At 35.5% G+C, this 17,663-nt stretch overlaps 1 protein-coding gene across 5 annotated transcripts in view; it reads left to right on the forward strand.

Moving 5' to 3' along the window:
- Positions 1-17,663, forward strand: part of LOC144435765 (ubiquitin-like modifier-activating enzyme 1) — a 33,112-nt gene extending 15,449 nt beyond the window's left edge. For all 5 annotated transcript variants that reach the window (XM_078124710.1, XM_078124421.1, XM_078124572.1 and 2 more), the window contains exons 5-22: positions 1,259-1,456; positions 2,247-2,330; positions 3,209-3,355; positions 4,058-4,204; positions 4,932-5,108; positions 5,707-5,814; positions 6,708-6,788; positions 7,154-7,309; positions 8,168-8,333; positions 9,476-9,737; positions 10,209-10,257; positions 11,023-11,169; positions 11,712-11,786; positions 12,381-12,662; positions 12,991-13,083; positions 13,443-13,634; positions 14,292-14,491; positions 16,632-17,663. In XM_078124710.1, the coding sequence (XP_077980836.1) occupies positions 1,259-1,456; positions 2,247-2,330; positions 3,209-3,355; positions 4,058-4,204; positions 4,932-5,108; positions 5,707-5,814; positions 6,708-6,788; positions 7,154-7,309; positions 8,168-8,333; positions 9,476-9,737; positions 10,209-10,257; positions 11,023-11,169; positions 11,712-11,786; positions 12,381-12,662; positions 12,991-13,083; positions 13,443-13,634; positions 14,292-14,491; positions 16,632-16,770 (2,703 nt within the window). In that variant the 3' untranslated portion in view covers positions 16,771-17,663. The remainder of the gene's footprint in view (positions 1-1,258; positions 1,457-2,246; positions 2,331-3,208; positions 3,356-4,057; positions 4,205-4,931; positions 5,109-5,706; positions 5,815-6,707; positions 6,789-7,153; positions 7,310-8,167; positions 8,334-9,475; positions 9,738-10,208; positions 10,258-11,022; positions 11,170-11,711; positions 11,787-12,380; positions 12,663-12,990; positions 13,084-13,442; positions 13,635-14,291; positions 14,492-16,631) is intronic.

The raw sequence follows: 17,663 nt of genomic DNA on the forward strand, positions 1-17,663 counted from the left end.
TTTGAAATAAATATGATGGGGTTTGGAAAAGTGAATTAGAAGTAGAGCAAAAACTAAGAGAGATGAAGAGCCTAAGTGAACAAGCGAAAGCACTTAAAGATAGGACCACCAATTTTTTTGCAGGACTACTACGTTATCAATTTTACTAGTCCTGTGGGATAGTGACTTTTTTACTCCAGTGTCAAACCCTGTTGGCTGAGAATGACTCTCTTTCGGGTACTTGGGGATTGTCGCCATACGGAAACTAAGATGGCGATTAATACATTTCTTCCCTATATATATATATCTACTACAACTAGTACAAGTTGAATGTTGTTGACTTGGTAAATTTGTTAGAAAATTTTTTTTTTTTTGTTGTGTGCATTTCCCAGTCATTTTTTTTCTGAGATTTTGTGCAATTTTTCATAACAGTAAATTTTTGTTATAATATGGTGACTATGGTATAAAAGTACAATACATTACCAACTTCTGTGTAAAATGTGTTTTATAGTGAGACATCATATGAAACCACTAACCACTTTATTGCATCGCTAAAACAAAACTGCATAGTAAAGAGCTGAAGAACTGAACCACTTCTACATGTCACCAAAATAAAAAATAAAATTAAAAAAAAAACAGCGGAGCTATTCTGACCGATAGGTCGCTTGTTTTTACATGACAAATGGACCAATACCGCCCATGCCCTGTTTGTTCTTTGTTGATGATGCTGGAAAGTGAAAATGAAAGTTCAAATTTTATGTTGCAATTGTGATGTGCTTCACTGGCTCCACATAAAGAGTTTAATTTCCCGTCACAAATCCCTATGTAAATGACATCCTACTCGTCTATTAGTCATGTATTGACCTCTTGCTAGAAAAAGGAAGGTCATCTAATTGTCCTTGTGCTATATTTTAACTACAATACTTTCATGCTAGTAATGCTAAATATAGTACTATATCACTTGACAAGCGAGAACTACTAGATATTTTCATCCCCCCCCCCCTCCTCACCCATCGATGCAGCCTGAAAAAAGGGGGTGCCGTGGGGGTGCAAGAGAGAGTTATTGGTTATTTGCTATTTGTGATTTTATTACTGCATGTCTATGCTATGCATGACTGGTTTCATTCAGATTTAGCACCAAGATGAAAATGGAGGGGAATATACAGATCAATTTTTGTCAGGTATCCGACCCTGTTTAGTGTAGTATTCATGTCAGATGCTATGTCTGGAAAGATTCAACCCTTTGCTCTAACATCATTTTATATACATCTATTCACAGGTTGTGGTTCTCACAAACTCTTCTCTAGAAACCCAAATCAAGATTGGTGATTACTGCCACTCTAAGGGAATCAAACTGATTGTAGCTGACACCAAAGGTCTGTTTGGTCAGATTTTCTGTGACTTTGGTAAGGATTTTGTTGTCATTGACACCACAGGAGAACAACCTACCAGTAACATGATTGCTTCAGTGACAAAGGTAAACACAATTTGAACAGTATCATTTCAATAAGCTTTGAAAACACCCTCTGGTGTTTAAGTTTGTAATACTATGATAAAACCCCATGACATGCTAGTAAGTGCAGGTGTGGCATACTCGGAGGTATTTCCATGAGTGCTTGCAGTATTCTTTGCACTCATACTTTCATGAGAGTAGTGAGTGAAAGTGCAGCAGAAAACACTTCAGGCACAGGTGCAAATACTCCTGAGTACCCACAGTGGAACTCGCATGACATGGTGTTTTGTTATTATTACATATGTTTGTATCTGAAATGGCAAATTTCCATAAAAGTCGTACAACATGATTTTGTGTGTAGCGAACGATCGTGTCGTCATGTGAATATCATTTGCAGGCAGGTATGCAGTAATGTTTTCAGTGTTGCACTGCAATGAAAATACCACTAGTATGTGTGTACACCAGTGCAAGTAATCTCTGGTACATATGTAATAATACCACTAGTATGTGTGTACACCAGTGCAAGTAATCTCTGGTACATATGTAATAATACCACTAGTATGTGTGTACACCAGTGCAAGTTAGTAATCTCTGGTACATATGTAATAATTGATAGAAATAAATGGTGGCCATTATACAACAAGTTGAAACTTGGATTTTGTTATTATGTTTGGTTGCTGTGCATTGTCAAACGAAAAAAAGACTTTGAGCAAGAAACTTGGATGTGTATTTTAATAATGAAATGATGTTTAGTTGTAGAGTATTGTAGCAGATCTTTTTCCATCTCAATAAAATGATTCAATGTTGTATTCAGGATGCTCAAGGTGTTGTAACCTGTCTGGATGAAGCACGTCATGGCTATGAAAGTGGTGACTATGTCTCCTTCAGTGAAATTCAGGTATGTAGTGCAAGACTAAACGTGTTCATATCATTGCTGTTGACATTTGGAACACAGGAAGTATGCACTTTGTATAAATGTATCAATGATGTACACAGAGATTTTTATACCCATTTCAGGATGCATAGATGTAAAGACAAGATGAATTTTATGGAAGTATTTAACATTTAGATAAGTTTGTACGGTAGTGTCTCAAGTTAGTGGATGTCTCTGTAGTGCTTTGATGTGCTTTGTCGTGAGAAATCATATGATTGTATTGCTGTAACTTTAGAAGAAATGTTATTCTGACGTTATATGTGTCTGACATTGGATGACTTATAAGAACTATGTTTCTAAACATTGTTTTGTTCTCACTTTACTTTCCATTTGTCTTACAATACTGATCATTATACCATGCATGAGCCAAGTTCAATAAAAAATATGCAATATATCCTCTGGTCATTCTACGTCACGACATGCGACTATGTTACAACAATGTGTGTCTACATCACTAGTTCTGCTGTGTTTTAAATATAAGTCAAAACGTTCAAAATTGTCATTAATTTCCCCGATTTTTCTTTGACCTTACTTGTGCTGGTATAATTATGTGAATCTCTTGTATATATATTTCTTCATTTAGCTGGAAAATACTCATGACCTAAGGTTTGTCACTCGTACAAAGGCTCCTTAGGTCACTTATATTTTCCTTGGCTGAACATAACAAGGAAAAATATTAGGGAATAACATCCATAATAAATATCCAGTCTGACAGAAAGCAACCATATAGAGTTGGGCTTTTTTTTTGGGGGGGGGGAGGGGGGGGGGCACAAGCAATTTGTTGAGAAAATGGCGTAAATTAAAATGATCATGCTAATTATGTAAGCATTGTTTATTTCCAGGGTATGACTGAGTTGAATGGTTGTGAACCCCGTAAAATAAAAGTATTGGGACCATATACATTCAGTATTGGTGATACCAGTGACTTGTCGGACTATGCTAGAGGTGGAATTGTGACTCAAGTCAAAATGCCTACCTCTGTTAGTTTTGTAAGTATAGTCTATTTTACTTTCAAAAAAAAAATCAAATGACTTGCTGGGGATTTGTTGACTTGTGTAAAAGATAGACTAAAAATAAAAGAAAACAAGAAAGGAAAGATGGAAAATAAGATGACTTGGAGGTGGATACTATGATTGTGTGAAGGATAGTTAAAAAGAAAAGAGGAAAGAATATAACGAGAAAGCCTCTGAAATATAAATTTGTGAATTTTCAAAATTATTCCTGATATAAACAACTTGTCGAACGACTCCATTTGTTAATGGTTGTAGAAAACAGTAGTTTTGACAATTGGAATGAATCATATTAAGATTATTATAACATACAAGATAAAAGTAGCGTCACTCATTTTTTTTTATTATAAAAGAATCCATTTGTGAATTTGTTTTTTGAAATGGGCAAATTGAGGCCAGCTTGAATTGAACTGTTAGTAATTAGCTGGTAATAGATACATTTATATCAAATGTTAGAATGAAGCCAGGGTATGTACTTTATTGGAGTGAAAACAGTATATAGAATGAAGCCAGGGTATGTACTGTTTTGGAGTGAAAACAGGATATAGAATGAAGCCAGGGTATGTACTGTATTGGAGTTAAAACAGGATATGAAACTACTACCACGTCATGGAGAAATTCTTGAGAATGTGTGTGGACATGTAATCTTGATATTTAATTCAAATAAAATGTTTATTTTAGAAATCAATGAGGGAATCATTGGAAGAACCGGAATTTGTTATAACTGATTTCGCCAAATTTGACAGACCAGGACAGTTACATATTGCATACCAAGCACTGCATGAATATGTCAAGGCAACAGGAGGTCTTCCAAGACCACATAATAAGGTAGGTATTTATTTGTCACTTTTTTCAGAGTTTTGCTGTGGTGTATTCAACTGAGAAAATATGTCTTTTCAACCTAAAGTGGTTGTTAAAAAAACAGAGATTTTGAGTAAGGACATGTTACCAGTGTTTACATGGTTGTCTTAGTTTGAAAGGCTGGAGAACGCTGTGATGAAAAATTATGTGATGAATAAGGATGTGTGAGATATCTAGATTTTTGTGTTCAAACTCAGTTTGAATGGGAGAGGGAGATGTAACAACTACAGTGGAAAAACATGACAGAATTACGGTTTGGCCTGACATCTACTATTGTTTGAAAACATGACAGAATTACGGTTTGGCCTGACATCTACTATTGTTTGAAAACATCACAGAATTACCGTTTGGCCTGACATCTACTATTGTTTGAAAACATCACACAATTAAGGTTTGGCCTAACATCTGCTATTGTATTGTTTGAAAATATGACAGAAATAATGTTTGGCCAGTGACCTGCAGTATGTGTGCAATGTTGTTTTGCGACTACTTCAAAAACAAGTGATATTCGAATGTGTGCTGTATATACCACAAACTTTTCTTTCTTATTGTGTTACTGTGAGATATACTAGTTGTGTAAAATCTCATGCAGTTTGCTTTAATAGTATAAATTATTTGTCAATGATCAATTTTACTCCCATGCAGCGTAATATAAATTATTTTTGATAAATTTTACTTTCTGTTGTTGTTGTAGGAGGATGCTGATAAATTGTTGGGCATTACAAAGGAGGTGAACAGTAAGGCATCCGCTGCATCTAAACAAGAATCAGTAGATGAGAAACTACTGACACAGTTTGCTTTCAGTGCACGAGGTGATATCTGTCCAATGCAAGCAGTGTTTGGTGGAATTACTGCACAGGAAGTTATGAAGGTTAGAAATTCAATTATTGCTGTATTGTACATGATGGTTTCCTATATTTAGAATTTATGATCAAATTTTTGTTTTCTGAAGGTACTTTTTATTGAAATAAAATTTGGCATATTATGACGTTGAATTGAACGATTTTACACTGCAGTTTTGATATTGCCTTTCTTGCATCCAAAAAAGTCAAAATCATACTTTCACACAGGCAATTCATTTTGAGTGGAGGATGAACTAGGATGATTTGTCATTAAAGGCCTTCACACCATCTTCCAAAAGGAGCTCATCTTGTCTCGCCCTTGAACAGAAAACAGCTGTGTATAGTGTATAAAAATAACTATGATAATGATTTCAGTAATCGATGATGTTTTGGAAATGTCCACGTATGAATCTACTTGTCTGTCAACGAATTCATTTGTTATTGTATTCTTTGTATGAAAATAAAAACAAAATTAAAAAATCAAACACAAAAAAATACCCCGAAAAACAAATGTGTATTATTTTAATTACACTAAATGTTGATTTATGGTGTGATTGTTATTTACCTTATGAAATTTGATAATTACAAAATGTAATGTCATCTTTGATATGTGTTTGTTGTCTGTAGGCATGTAGTGGTAAATTTAACCCTATAAAACAATGGCTGTATTTTGATGCTTTGGAGTGTCTACCAGAGGATGGCTCAGATTCCGTACCTGAAGCTGATTACCAACCAGTAAGTAACCCACTATCGTAACTTTAGATTTTTTATTATCTGAAATTGAGTTTACTCCGTAGCCCTGGCATAGAATTACACGCAGTAACAATTATTCAATTTCTTGGTTGACGGCCATGAGTTCTACACCATGCACTCACTACACAGTGTGTCACCAGGATTACAATTAGTTGATTTCTTGGTTGACGGCCATGAGTTCTACACCATGCACTCACTACACAGTGTGTCACCAGGATTACAATTAATTGATTTCTTGGTTGACGGCCATGAGTTCTACACCATGCACCGTGTCACCAGGATTACAATTAGTTGATTTCTTGGTTGACTGCTATGAGTTCTCCACCATGTACTACAAACATGCATGACTGTAGATTTGCATGACAGAATTAGTTGATTTCTTGGTTGACGACCATGAGTTCTACACCGTGCACTCACTACACAGTGTGTCACCAGGATTACAATTAGTTGATTTCTTGGTTGATTGCCATAAGTTCTACACCATGCACTACATACATGCATGACTGTAGGTTTGCATGACAATAAGTCTTCCCTCTTGTTCGATTTTGACCCTCTAGCATGAGGTAAATGTCATTGTAAGCATTGAGAATTATTATCAGTTTCGTTGATGGTTAGTGTTTGTTTTGCAAACTGAAATTGTTGTCAGTTTATTATCAGTTTCGTTGATGGTTGGTGTTTGTTTTGCAAACTAAAATTGTTGTCATTCTATAGCCAATTTACTGCTGAAGTCTTCAATTAAATCATTAAATCACTTGATTGAGAAACTAAAGCAAAATTCTGTTTTATGACATATTATAAGCAATTACCCAAACTAGATGTTTTGAAAAATTGTGTGTATATCTACAGAAATTGAAATTATTTACTTTTATTTTCAGACAAATTCTAGGTATGATTCTCAAATAGCTGTGTTTGGACAAACTTTCATGAAGAAATTGGTTTCACAGAAGTACTTTGTGGTAAGTATTCCTACAAGTCTCTTTTCATATAATAAGTGTATATTTATGTAAACTATGAAATCTAATTTCATCATTCAAAATAGATATTCAATACGTTATTTGTAGATGTTATATTTTTGGTCATCTTTTCCTGACAACACATTGTACAAGTGACTTTGTAACCTTCACAATGACTTTTCAATCAAATCAAATGAAGTGTACATGTACATAGGCAGACATTATGTTAATTTTTTGAGAAACAAGAAGTTTTTGTATTTTTTTGTGCCGTCAATAGTTATTGCTAGTCCTTTGAATAGTGGGTCTTGTTTACTGATTTATTTGTTTAGTGTTTATTTTAATATTTGACATGATTTGTTGACTTATAGGTTGGTGCCGGTGCTATTGGATGTGAAATGTTAAAGAACTTTGCAATGCTTGGTTTGGGATGTAGTGCTGATGGCAAACTTTTTGTCACTGATATGGACAGTATTGAGAAATCCAATCTGAATAGACAGTTTCTATTCAGGCCACATGATGTACAGGTATGTAACTACCATGTTTCATGACCTCTTATGACCTCTGACCCCACATGTTGTGCAACCAGGTGTAATCAGTTTTGTTAGCATGACAAATCCACATCTCCAATGTCAAAGGTCATTGCTCTCACCAAGTTAATAAATACAACTTGTTTTAAATGAAAATTTCTACTCAGTTATTTGCGTATTATGCATGTGTACCGAATGGTGTTGAAGATTTGTAAGATGTTACAGCCCATTCGACAAATTACAGAACAATATTGTTTACATAGATGTTGATAGATTACTAGTATTGGTTTCCAACTTTGTCTCAACATTTATACACTTCCACAAGTGAAGCAAAGTTGGAAACCAATACTACTAATCTATCAACATCTGTGTAAACATTATCGTTCTTTAATTTGTCGAATCGGCTGTAAAGGCCAAGGATTCAATCCCAGATTCTCGTATTAGTGTTATCTTGTCAGTGGAGGGTAAGGATTACATAGGATTATTCTTTGGTTCAAGACCATTTTCTATAGGTCTGTCAGACAACTTACTTACATGTAAATTGTAATCCTATAAATATGAACTGCATGGGCTATTAAAATGTAAACTGAAGTGAAACAAATGTATGATCAGTTCAGGGGAATTGTCAGACTTAAGTTAAGAAATACCATTTGAAAAGGTACTCAATTAAGGTAATAAATATCCCATCACTTATGAAGGTGTATTCTATATCTATGGCATGTCTTATTGACTAGGGTAAAGAGTCACCATGGATTGATGTGTGTCTTATGTAGTATATAAGAGTTGTGTGGAATGAAAATTTTATCATCTGCTTTCCACTCATAATGAATAATCACTTTATTTGTTATTCCTCAGAAAATGAAGTCTGACACAGCAGCAAAGGCCGTGAAGGTAATGAACCCGGATGTAAACATTACATCGCATCAAAACCGTGTTGGTCCTGAAACAGAAAATATTTACAATGACGACTTCTTTGAAAGTTTGGATGGTGTGGCCAATGCTTTGGACAATGTGGATGCAAGTAAGATATACTCTCCTTTTCAATACCTATTTGTACAGTGGTTGAGTACCGATACAAGTTGTGGGCCGTCATTGGTGTTACAACTATATACTTGAGAGAGTGAATGTTCATGGGACTCTTGGTTCATACTTAGTGACAGAATTTGTACTCACAGAGTCAAAAAAATTTCTTGGAAGTAAATCCCAAATTTGGATAGAAATTTCATGACTAAACAATATACTTGTACTGTAGTTTGTAGTAAAGTTGTGGGCCATCACTGGCTTACCCACACTGTTATTGAAGAAGACAACATGGATTCCAGGCTATGTAATAATACTCTGCCAATAAAATTTAGTTCAGTGTAAACTGGATTATGTTGAGAGAGCTACTTTAATTAACGTAAAAGATGTTACCTGTACAAACTTGAATTTTCATTAATGTGAATTTATCACTCTTTGATTGTGGTTGCAAAAGACTAGTTGGCAGTAGACATTTTGAAGTAGTGTGACTTTTTTCAGTTTATGAAAATATTAAAAGTATTCTGATTCATAGAAATGTATAGATAAATATTCAGATATAGATTAGCTGGTGTCATAGTAACTTGTCAAACCGCTGGCTAGAGTATAAAAAATTGATCTTTTAGTTTTACACCAGAGGTTTTTTTTTCAATATTGCTGTAATAGCTTGATAGTGACTTATTGATTGTATAGATTGTTATCGTTGCAGTTTTAATGGAATTCAAAAGTTTTGTAGCAGAGGGTGTCAATCATGCTATGTACACACTGTTCAGTCAGTCCATCACACTACAACACATTCTTTATTCCTCAATAGGCCCTTCCAAAATTTGCCATGGTGGCGTTCTACTTCCTGTCTGTGTGTACCTTGGGGGTATACATGGTATACTAGTAGGTTACTCTGTTAATCATAGAGCACTGCTGCTTTCCTCAATGTCTGAACAATACGAAAACATTCTTGATTTACACTTCTACAGAATACGAAGGGACAAAGCTCTTAAGAAATGTTACTATGAGGTGATGATACCCCCAATTTGAGCGAGGGCGCTGTATTATCAATTTCCTGTTTGCAGTCTGTTGCTATGCTATGTAGTCACTTGTCAATCCATCACACTACAACACAACTCTCTTATCCCTCAATTTCAACAGGAATGTACATGGACCGTCGCTGTGTGTATTACTGTAAACCGTTGCTAGAATCTGGTACTTTGGGTACCAAGGGTAATGTGCAAGTTGTTCTGCCACATGTGACGGAATCCTACTCCTCCTCACAAGATCCACCAGAGAAGTCCATTCCCATATGTACTTTGAAGAATTTCCCTAATGCCATAGAACATACTCTACAGTGGGCTAGAGACGAATTTGAAGGATTATTCAGAAATCCAGCAGATAATGCAAATCAATATTTGACGTAAGTAACAACAACAGCAACAGCAACACTCTTTGCACATTACTATCAATACTCTCTACAACAAAAATTATTTTTTGAAGGTTTGTAATTGTTTGCACATGAATCGGTTGCTTAGAAATGCAATAACCATATACACAATTGATATTTTAAATTCACAAAGTCGGACCCAGTAAGTATAGCAACATAAAATGTTATGTAGTACTTTGTAAAGCATCACTTCAAGTTTCAAGATCCAAGCATTGATCAACAAATACTGCATCTATACAGTATATGTAAGAAACAAGGAACTGGTATGACAGCAGATGTTTTCATCTTTTTACTTGTAAAGCTGGTGTACAAAGATTTTTATTTCCAGGGCAAAAACTCTTGAGAAGTCAATTCCAATTTTAATTTTCAATTTACACCACTAGGAAATTAGTGAGGAGCAGCTGATCTGACTTTTTGAACAATTGTCTCTTTCTTTGTTTTCAGAGATCCAAAGTTCATGGACAGAACAATGAAACTACCTGGCATGCAACCAGTAAGTAATACATGTAATGTTTTCAAATGGTTTCAAGGAAATTTCAAACAGGAAAATGTCCATCCTGTATGTCCACTTTTGTTTACATTAAATTGAGTACATGTTCAATCAATTTTTTGTACACAAAGTAAACAGAGTGTTACTTTTCATCACTTCTTGCTTTGATGCAAAAGGTAAAATAAAATTGTGTCTGATGTATATGTATAACTACATCAGTATTTGGTATTACATGGTGTGGAAAACATATATGATGAATGTGTGTTTTGGGACACCAAAAATTATGCCCCCCCCCCCCCCCCCCCCCCCCCCAAAAAAAAAAAAAAAAAAAAAAATCAATCGATTGTCTGGAAACAAAATTCATATCCCCAGATATGATAATGATGTTTTACAGTTTTAACCAGACTGTTTTATTACAACATAGCACATAGTACCGTGACAATTCACAGCTTTGGATGTAATATTCATGTACAGACTTTACTTTAAGCCTGTTCATATTCAGAAGTTGTAGTTAAGTTCCATGTAGATGCTGGCTCCCCCCCCCCCTGCCTGTAGTCGTATCACCTTACTGTGTCAATGTAAATTACATGAAATTTTGAATTAACTAGAATTACTCTGTCTGTGTAAAACGTATAGTGTACATACCACTGGTATTTTAACTTGCACCAGTGTCTCGTTCTTCAGGAATACAGATTAGCAGGGATATGTCCAAGTATCTCCATGTAAAATATTTTAACTAATATATATTCAATGTTCTTGTATTCACAGTTGGAGAACTTTCTCAGTGTCAAGAAATGTCTGGTGGATGAAAGACCAAAACATTTTGAAGATTGTGTAGGATTTGCAAGGAATTATTTTGAAGTACAATATAGCAATCAAATCAAACAATTGCTCTTCAATTTTCCACCAGACCAAGTGAGTATAATTTAATTTATTTGCATGAAAACATTTGAATTTTTAAATGTATTGTTTTCAGTGTTTGTACAACGTATGTTGTATTGAAAGATATTAAATAATCACTGATCACTTTAAATTATATGTACAGTGTGAATAATGGAAGGGTCAAACAAACTTTAAAAAAGTGTACAAATCTTGAAAAGCGTGCCTGCCTGTACAGCGTTACTACTGGATAATGGGAGGTGGACTTTAGGTGCCACCTTCAAAGACATTCAGCCATTTTGTATGTTGAATCTCAGCTGATGACTAGAAGATAGTATTTAGATGACCATGACTTACTATCTTGTAGTGGTGATGGGGGTGGGGGTGGGGTGGGTTACTAATTGAAATAGTACTGTTGTTTCTTGTCATAAAATATTATAATGTAATAATTCTTTACTTCCACGATAGTAAAAAGTTATGAAAGTGAAAGTATAAAATGACTGAACAACAAAATGCATTTGATCAGACGTCGTCATAAGATTCTTGTCACTTATATAACTGTATTTTGACTTCTACAGGTGACATCATCTGGTGCCCCATTCTGGTCTGGACCCAAACGATGTCCTCATCCCATTACATTTGATGCCAGCATTGTAAGTCAAATCATACAGTCTTTTCCTACGAGTCAGTGAAGTCATTCAAAGTTTCTCAATAATGAGTATCTTAAATGTCATTCATGCAGTAAACCTAAATGCAATAACAGTTCTAAAAGAATCGTGTTGTCATAAATTTTGATTACCTCGTCTTGGTGTTTAATCTGTGTATTGCAAGTACATAGAATTATCTGGAGCCAAAACTGTCAACGTGAAAGCTATCATCTTGGACAAATTCTCTCATTTCAAGGAAGACAAGAAAATAGTCATTTGCAGACTTCTTTGTATATAAATGCATCATACCAAACTGGATGAGAACCAGTTGTACACAAAAAAAATCTACAGAATTTTCTTGTATGAAAAAATCCATGCTTACAGTATAGTGAATGTAGTCATGTACATCTAGGTTGTCCTAAAATATGATGAAAAAAAACACACCATGTGACTATTGTACTTCAGCTTTGTGAACATTTTTATTTGTTTTGTATTATGTACATAGTTTGAAAATAAGGCATAGCTCACATCAAGCAACATCCAAAGTTGATCAAAATTCAAATCGTCCTCTAAAAAGGCATTCATTGTGATTTGTTACAGAAAGAACATGTAGATTACATCGTAGCCGTTGCCAATCTTAAAGCTACCATGTATGGTCTTAAAGGAAGTAGAGACAGAGATGCAATCACAGCTACATTAGCTAATGTCAGGGTAGCAGAGTTTGTACCAAGGAGTGGTGTCAGAATAGAAACCACAGAAGCAGAGGCAGCCGCATCAGCACAGGGATCAGCTGACGATGATGAGCTTGAAGATGTTAAAAAAAATCTACCAGCAGCAGAGACCTTCAAGAAATTCAGGATGATGCCCATAGACTTTGAAAAGGCAAGTACTCTGTGTAATTATGTAATCAGTCTTGTATCAATGTAGATTCTTCAACTTCACCTGCTGTGTAATTATTTACATGATTTCTTTCTTAAAACGAAGTTTCGTTAATTTTCTAAAGTATAAATGAACTGAGGGTGAGTAGTGTATTTGCATGGACGTGTGTGTTTGTGTGTTGAGTGTGAGTGTTAGCGTGTACTTGCATGCTTGCTACAATGCCAATATTTCGACCAATACTTTGCACGTTACCATATCACTTGTCAACTCTGAAAATATCATTAATGAGTCGTTTGTGAATATTGACTCTATGCAATTGTTCTTAATACAGGATGATGATACCAATTTCCACATGGATTTCATTGTTGCTGCATCCAATTTGAGAGCAGAAAACTATAGTATTGAAAAAGCTGATAGACATAAGGTAATTACCTACTTCATTGCTCTCCACAATGTACTTTCAACTATATTTAATGGTAGGACGTTAGGAGCAGTTAGTTAAGAGCACCTAGACTAATGAACATTGTATCTAGACCACCACATGTGTCACAAGACTGTAGTCTGTTTAGACTAATGAAAACCAATAGAACAATGTAGATAATACAGTTCATGTCATGTCATGTCAAAGTGTGACCACCAGCTGTAGCAGTTATAGATCTAAGCTCTGAATACAACGTACAAAAAATGTATTTAACAAGTGTGCGTGCATCATAAAGTAATTGTGAATGCTTTAAATACAAAAAGGTTATGTATAACATTGAGGATTATGTTATATCTTTTCAGAGTAAACTAATAGCAGGTAAGATCATTCCAGCCATAGCAACTACTACTTCTGTTGTCACTGGTCTTGTGTGTTTGGAACTTCTCAAGATTGTGATGGGAAACAAGAGTATGGAATCGTACAAGAATGGTTTCATTAATTTAGCCTTGCCATTCTTCGGCTTCTCGGAACCCATTGCTGCTCCCAAGGCCAAGGTGAGTTGGAGTTGATTTGGGCAGTTTCTTCTAAGTTCTATTTGGCATTGCATATACTAAGTTTAGAATCCAGTCATGTGGGTAACTTTAACCTTTCACCTTTCCCCTACCACGGCATTTACCATGCCATGACCATTTACTATAATAAAGCTTCAGCCAGAAATCAGGTACCAAATTGTTATAGGTTATAAATTTTTCCTGTTGTGAGATGGCGTCAGTAATGTCACCATGTGATTAGAACCAACTCGGAGGGTTGAGCTCTACGATAATTTATTCTCCACACCATTCTCATAACAAGTTACCAAATTCTAACATTCTGTAAGTGATGTAGAACAAAAGACAAATGTATTATCTCAGAAATATATCATTTATTGCTCTGCTATTAAACGTAAACTCAACTAACTCCTATCAAAGTGAAAGCAGTAATATAATGCAATTACCATATCCAGTCGTCGCTGCAGGATGTCATCTAATTTTAGGTTTGCAGAACCGACTGCAAGCGAAATGCCAGGCGTGGTAGGAGAAAAGCTATATGACTGGGATTGTAGGCTAGCATATACTTGCAGTACACTAAACATAACACAGATCATCTTGTGAATACCACTGTAGTGGGAAACCACCAAATATTTATATACACATATTATTGTTTCATTGCAGTACTATGACAAAGAGTTTACATTATGGGATAGATTTGAACTACAGGGCATGAAGAACGGCAAAGAGATGACACTGGAACAATTCATGGATTATTTCAAAAATGATCACAAGTTGGAAATCACTATGTTGTCACAGGGAGTCAGTATGATATATTCATTCTTCATGCCACCAGCTAAGGTGGCTGAAAGGAAGGCAATGAGGTAAGTTTTATGATGGTTTTACACTCTGCATTAGCTCTAACTGGGGTAGTGATTTTTCGATCAGACAGCCAACAAAATAAATTCACTGAAAATTGTTGTTAAAATACCAATAAGACATTATACATGTTAATTACAGGTCTATTTTATCTATAAGTAGTATAGTAATAAGTTAAAATCGGGATTCGTTGAGGGTACTGATTTTTGGATGCGGACCCACAAATCAAATACTGCTATGCAAATATGTTTACCAACAAGTTTGGGGTGTATGGTGTTATGAGTAAGTCAGGATATCTAGCAGAACAGTTTCAGTGCAACTATAGGTGTTGAAATCACTTTGGTTTGTAGAACAGAAAAGAGGCATTAACAACATTATGTGAGAGAAGTGTATTGGTGTAGTAAATACAGTTTAAATCCATGGTAGTCTGTAAAGTATGTCTCAATGGGACATAGTTCAGTACTACCTTGTGAGTACTAGCTGATAGGTGGTGGCATGACTGGAATTGCTCTAAAGCAAAATGAAATCCCGCAGAACATATCTGGAAAAAGTAATACAGTCAAACCTGTGTATAGTGGTCAGCCAAGGGACTAACAAAATGTGGCCACTATAGAGAGGTGGCCTTTCTGTAGAGGGTTGGTTGTTTTTGTAATCAGGTGGCCAAAACATTTAGAAGTTAAGAGAAGTGGGGACACAAACTAAATACAACACAATATTAAGGGTTTCAAAACTAATTATTTAATCTCACATCAAAAATACATGTACATGTATTTACAATTCAATGACAACTCTGCTTTGCATACATTCTAGAAGTAATTTTGCAGTTTCTGTGAAAAATATCAATCATGAATAGTCTAGTCCAATTACAAATTTATGTAACACAGTTTTTCGTCTTTCAAATCTTTCTTTTACGATCACCTGGTGCGTTGCTTTCGAACTCCTCCAAAAATTCAGACTTGCGTTTCTTTATGATCAGTATCTGGGTACGCCCAACACCATACTTCTCAGCCAGTTTGCGTGAGCCCACAGAACCACTCACTTTGTACAGACTGATAATCTTGACCTTCTCGTTCAAAGTCAACGTCTTCCGAACAGCCTTCGCCATGGTTTCGATGATAAACGGTAAATAATGCTGCGATACAATTTGTTACGACATGATAGCTACGATGCAAAAGCATAGAATGGTAAATGTACGAAGCTCTCGCTCCGAAACACAGTTGCCGCCATTGATGTTTTGTTTACGTTCACGCACAGAGTGACTGTGGTTCACGTGTTACGTGATGACGCACTTTGACCTACGACCTGTCAACTGTACTTCGATGTTTCTTTGTACGGTAAAGTTTCTGACTCCTTTCTGCACTGCAGCAAGTGTTAAACGGGTATCGTTGACATTACTGTGGGTCTATTGGCGGTACGGTCACCCTGTCTGATGTTACCGGGTGATGCCCACAGTGTGGCCGTAGTGAATAACATGAACGAACTACGTCATTGTCTTGTTTCCGTAGTGCAGTGCCTATTGTATAACCAAAGGAGGTGTGTGTTTTCACACCGATACGGTGATAAAACAAAACATCGGACAACCTCTGACGACTTTCTATTTCAATTGAGAGTTTCAACTCAAAGATACCGACCGTTATACACGGTATAATTACCAAATTGGGCCGGTAATAGGTGGCCGCTGACCGCGTTAAAGAGGTGGCCGTTCTATCAAGTGTCATTAACATGTAAAATTGCATGGGACTGCCACAAAGTGACTGCTTAGAGAAGGTGGCCGCTCTGTCAGGGTGACCGCTAAGACAGGTTTGACTGTAACTGATCATAAATAAACATGTCTAAAAAATTGGCCTTTTTTGGATTCAAGTTAAATTTTGTAGTTCAAGGCAAAATTATGGGATTGAAAAATAAAAAACCCCCAAACAATCAAAAAATAAAATAGAACTGTTTGTATTGAAACGACCTTAGAGTGAGTATGTATTGGTTCTAAATCCTGAATTGGTAGTCTGTGGACATAGGACTACCACAGCCCATAAAGATTAATTGTATTTGACTGCTTGTTGGTACATTCAACTTGATCAGGACTTGAAATATGATGAAATTATAGTGACAACTGATCCCATAAAACTTAACATTCTGTTTTTATTGCAGAGTATCGGAAGTGGTTCAGAGGGTCTCTAAGAAGAGAATCAAGCCTCATGTCAAGGCTTTGGTTCTAGAATTATGTTGCAATGATACGGATGGTGAAGATGTAGAAGTACCTTACGTCAAGTATAACCTATTTGAATGAACTGTGAATGCACACACACTCACTTCTGCTACATTGTGTGTTGATTAGTCAGCACATTAACATATAATCATATACATAACATTTCTTAAAGTTACATGAATGACTTGACATCAACTTTTTTTTTTGCATAGTGATTGTAAATGTAGCATTACATTGGATACTTTGCATCATAATTGTACCAGGATTGGTGTCAAATTTGGCAGTCGCTGACACAGATTGTGTTGAGTTTGAGTCCAGTTTAATATAAAAAGATAAGAGTTATGTGTGCAAGGAATTTATAATCAGATGGAAGAGATTTTAGATAAAGAAGTGTTGTTGGGGGCGCCATTAATTGTGCTATAAAGAGCGCCCTCAGCGACATGTCTTTAAATTCCAGAATTTGGGTGGAAAATCAGCCCTCCAATCACATCCCTGTTCATGTGATTTACAGATTCCATGTCCAGTCTTCTATTAAATGTCCTTCATCTAAAGGTGTTATATATGTAGAGAACTAGCTTTGTTTATATACAGAAGCTCCTAGTTACTCAGACACAGCTAATTCGTTTATTATTAGTGGTGTAATTATTAAAATCTATTCATTTGCAGTGCGTGACTACAAGTAGTTGAATAGAACAGTATATGTCGTTCTGTAGACTGAAATCGCAACAAAAACAAAAATTATGTGATATTTTTCTATCCTTATTGTAGGAAGTTTGCATTTGAAGCAAGTTTTTTCTTTTCCAAGTTTGAATAATTTAATAGTAATGTCACTTTTCAATTTGTTGGTCTATTTTGTACATTGTGCAGCTTGTCAGTGTTGTGGGTTCAAAGGTCATCTATGCAGCGCTGTCAGTGGGAAATGTATCCAAGTTTGTTAGCTGTTCTTTAATAAACCATCAATCAGTATCAATGTA

This window comes from Glandiceps talaboti, chromosome 1 (assembly GCF_964340395.1).
Source record: "Glandiceps talaboti chromosome 1, keGlaTala1.1, whole genome shotgun sequence".
NCBI classification, from domain to species: domain Eukaryota; kingdom Metazoa; phylum Hemichordata; class Enteropneusta; family Spengelidae; genus Glandiceps; species Glandiceps talaboti.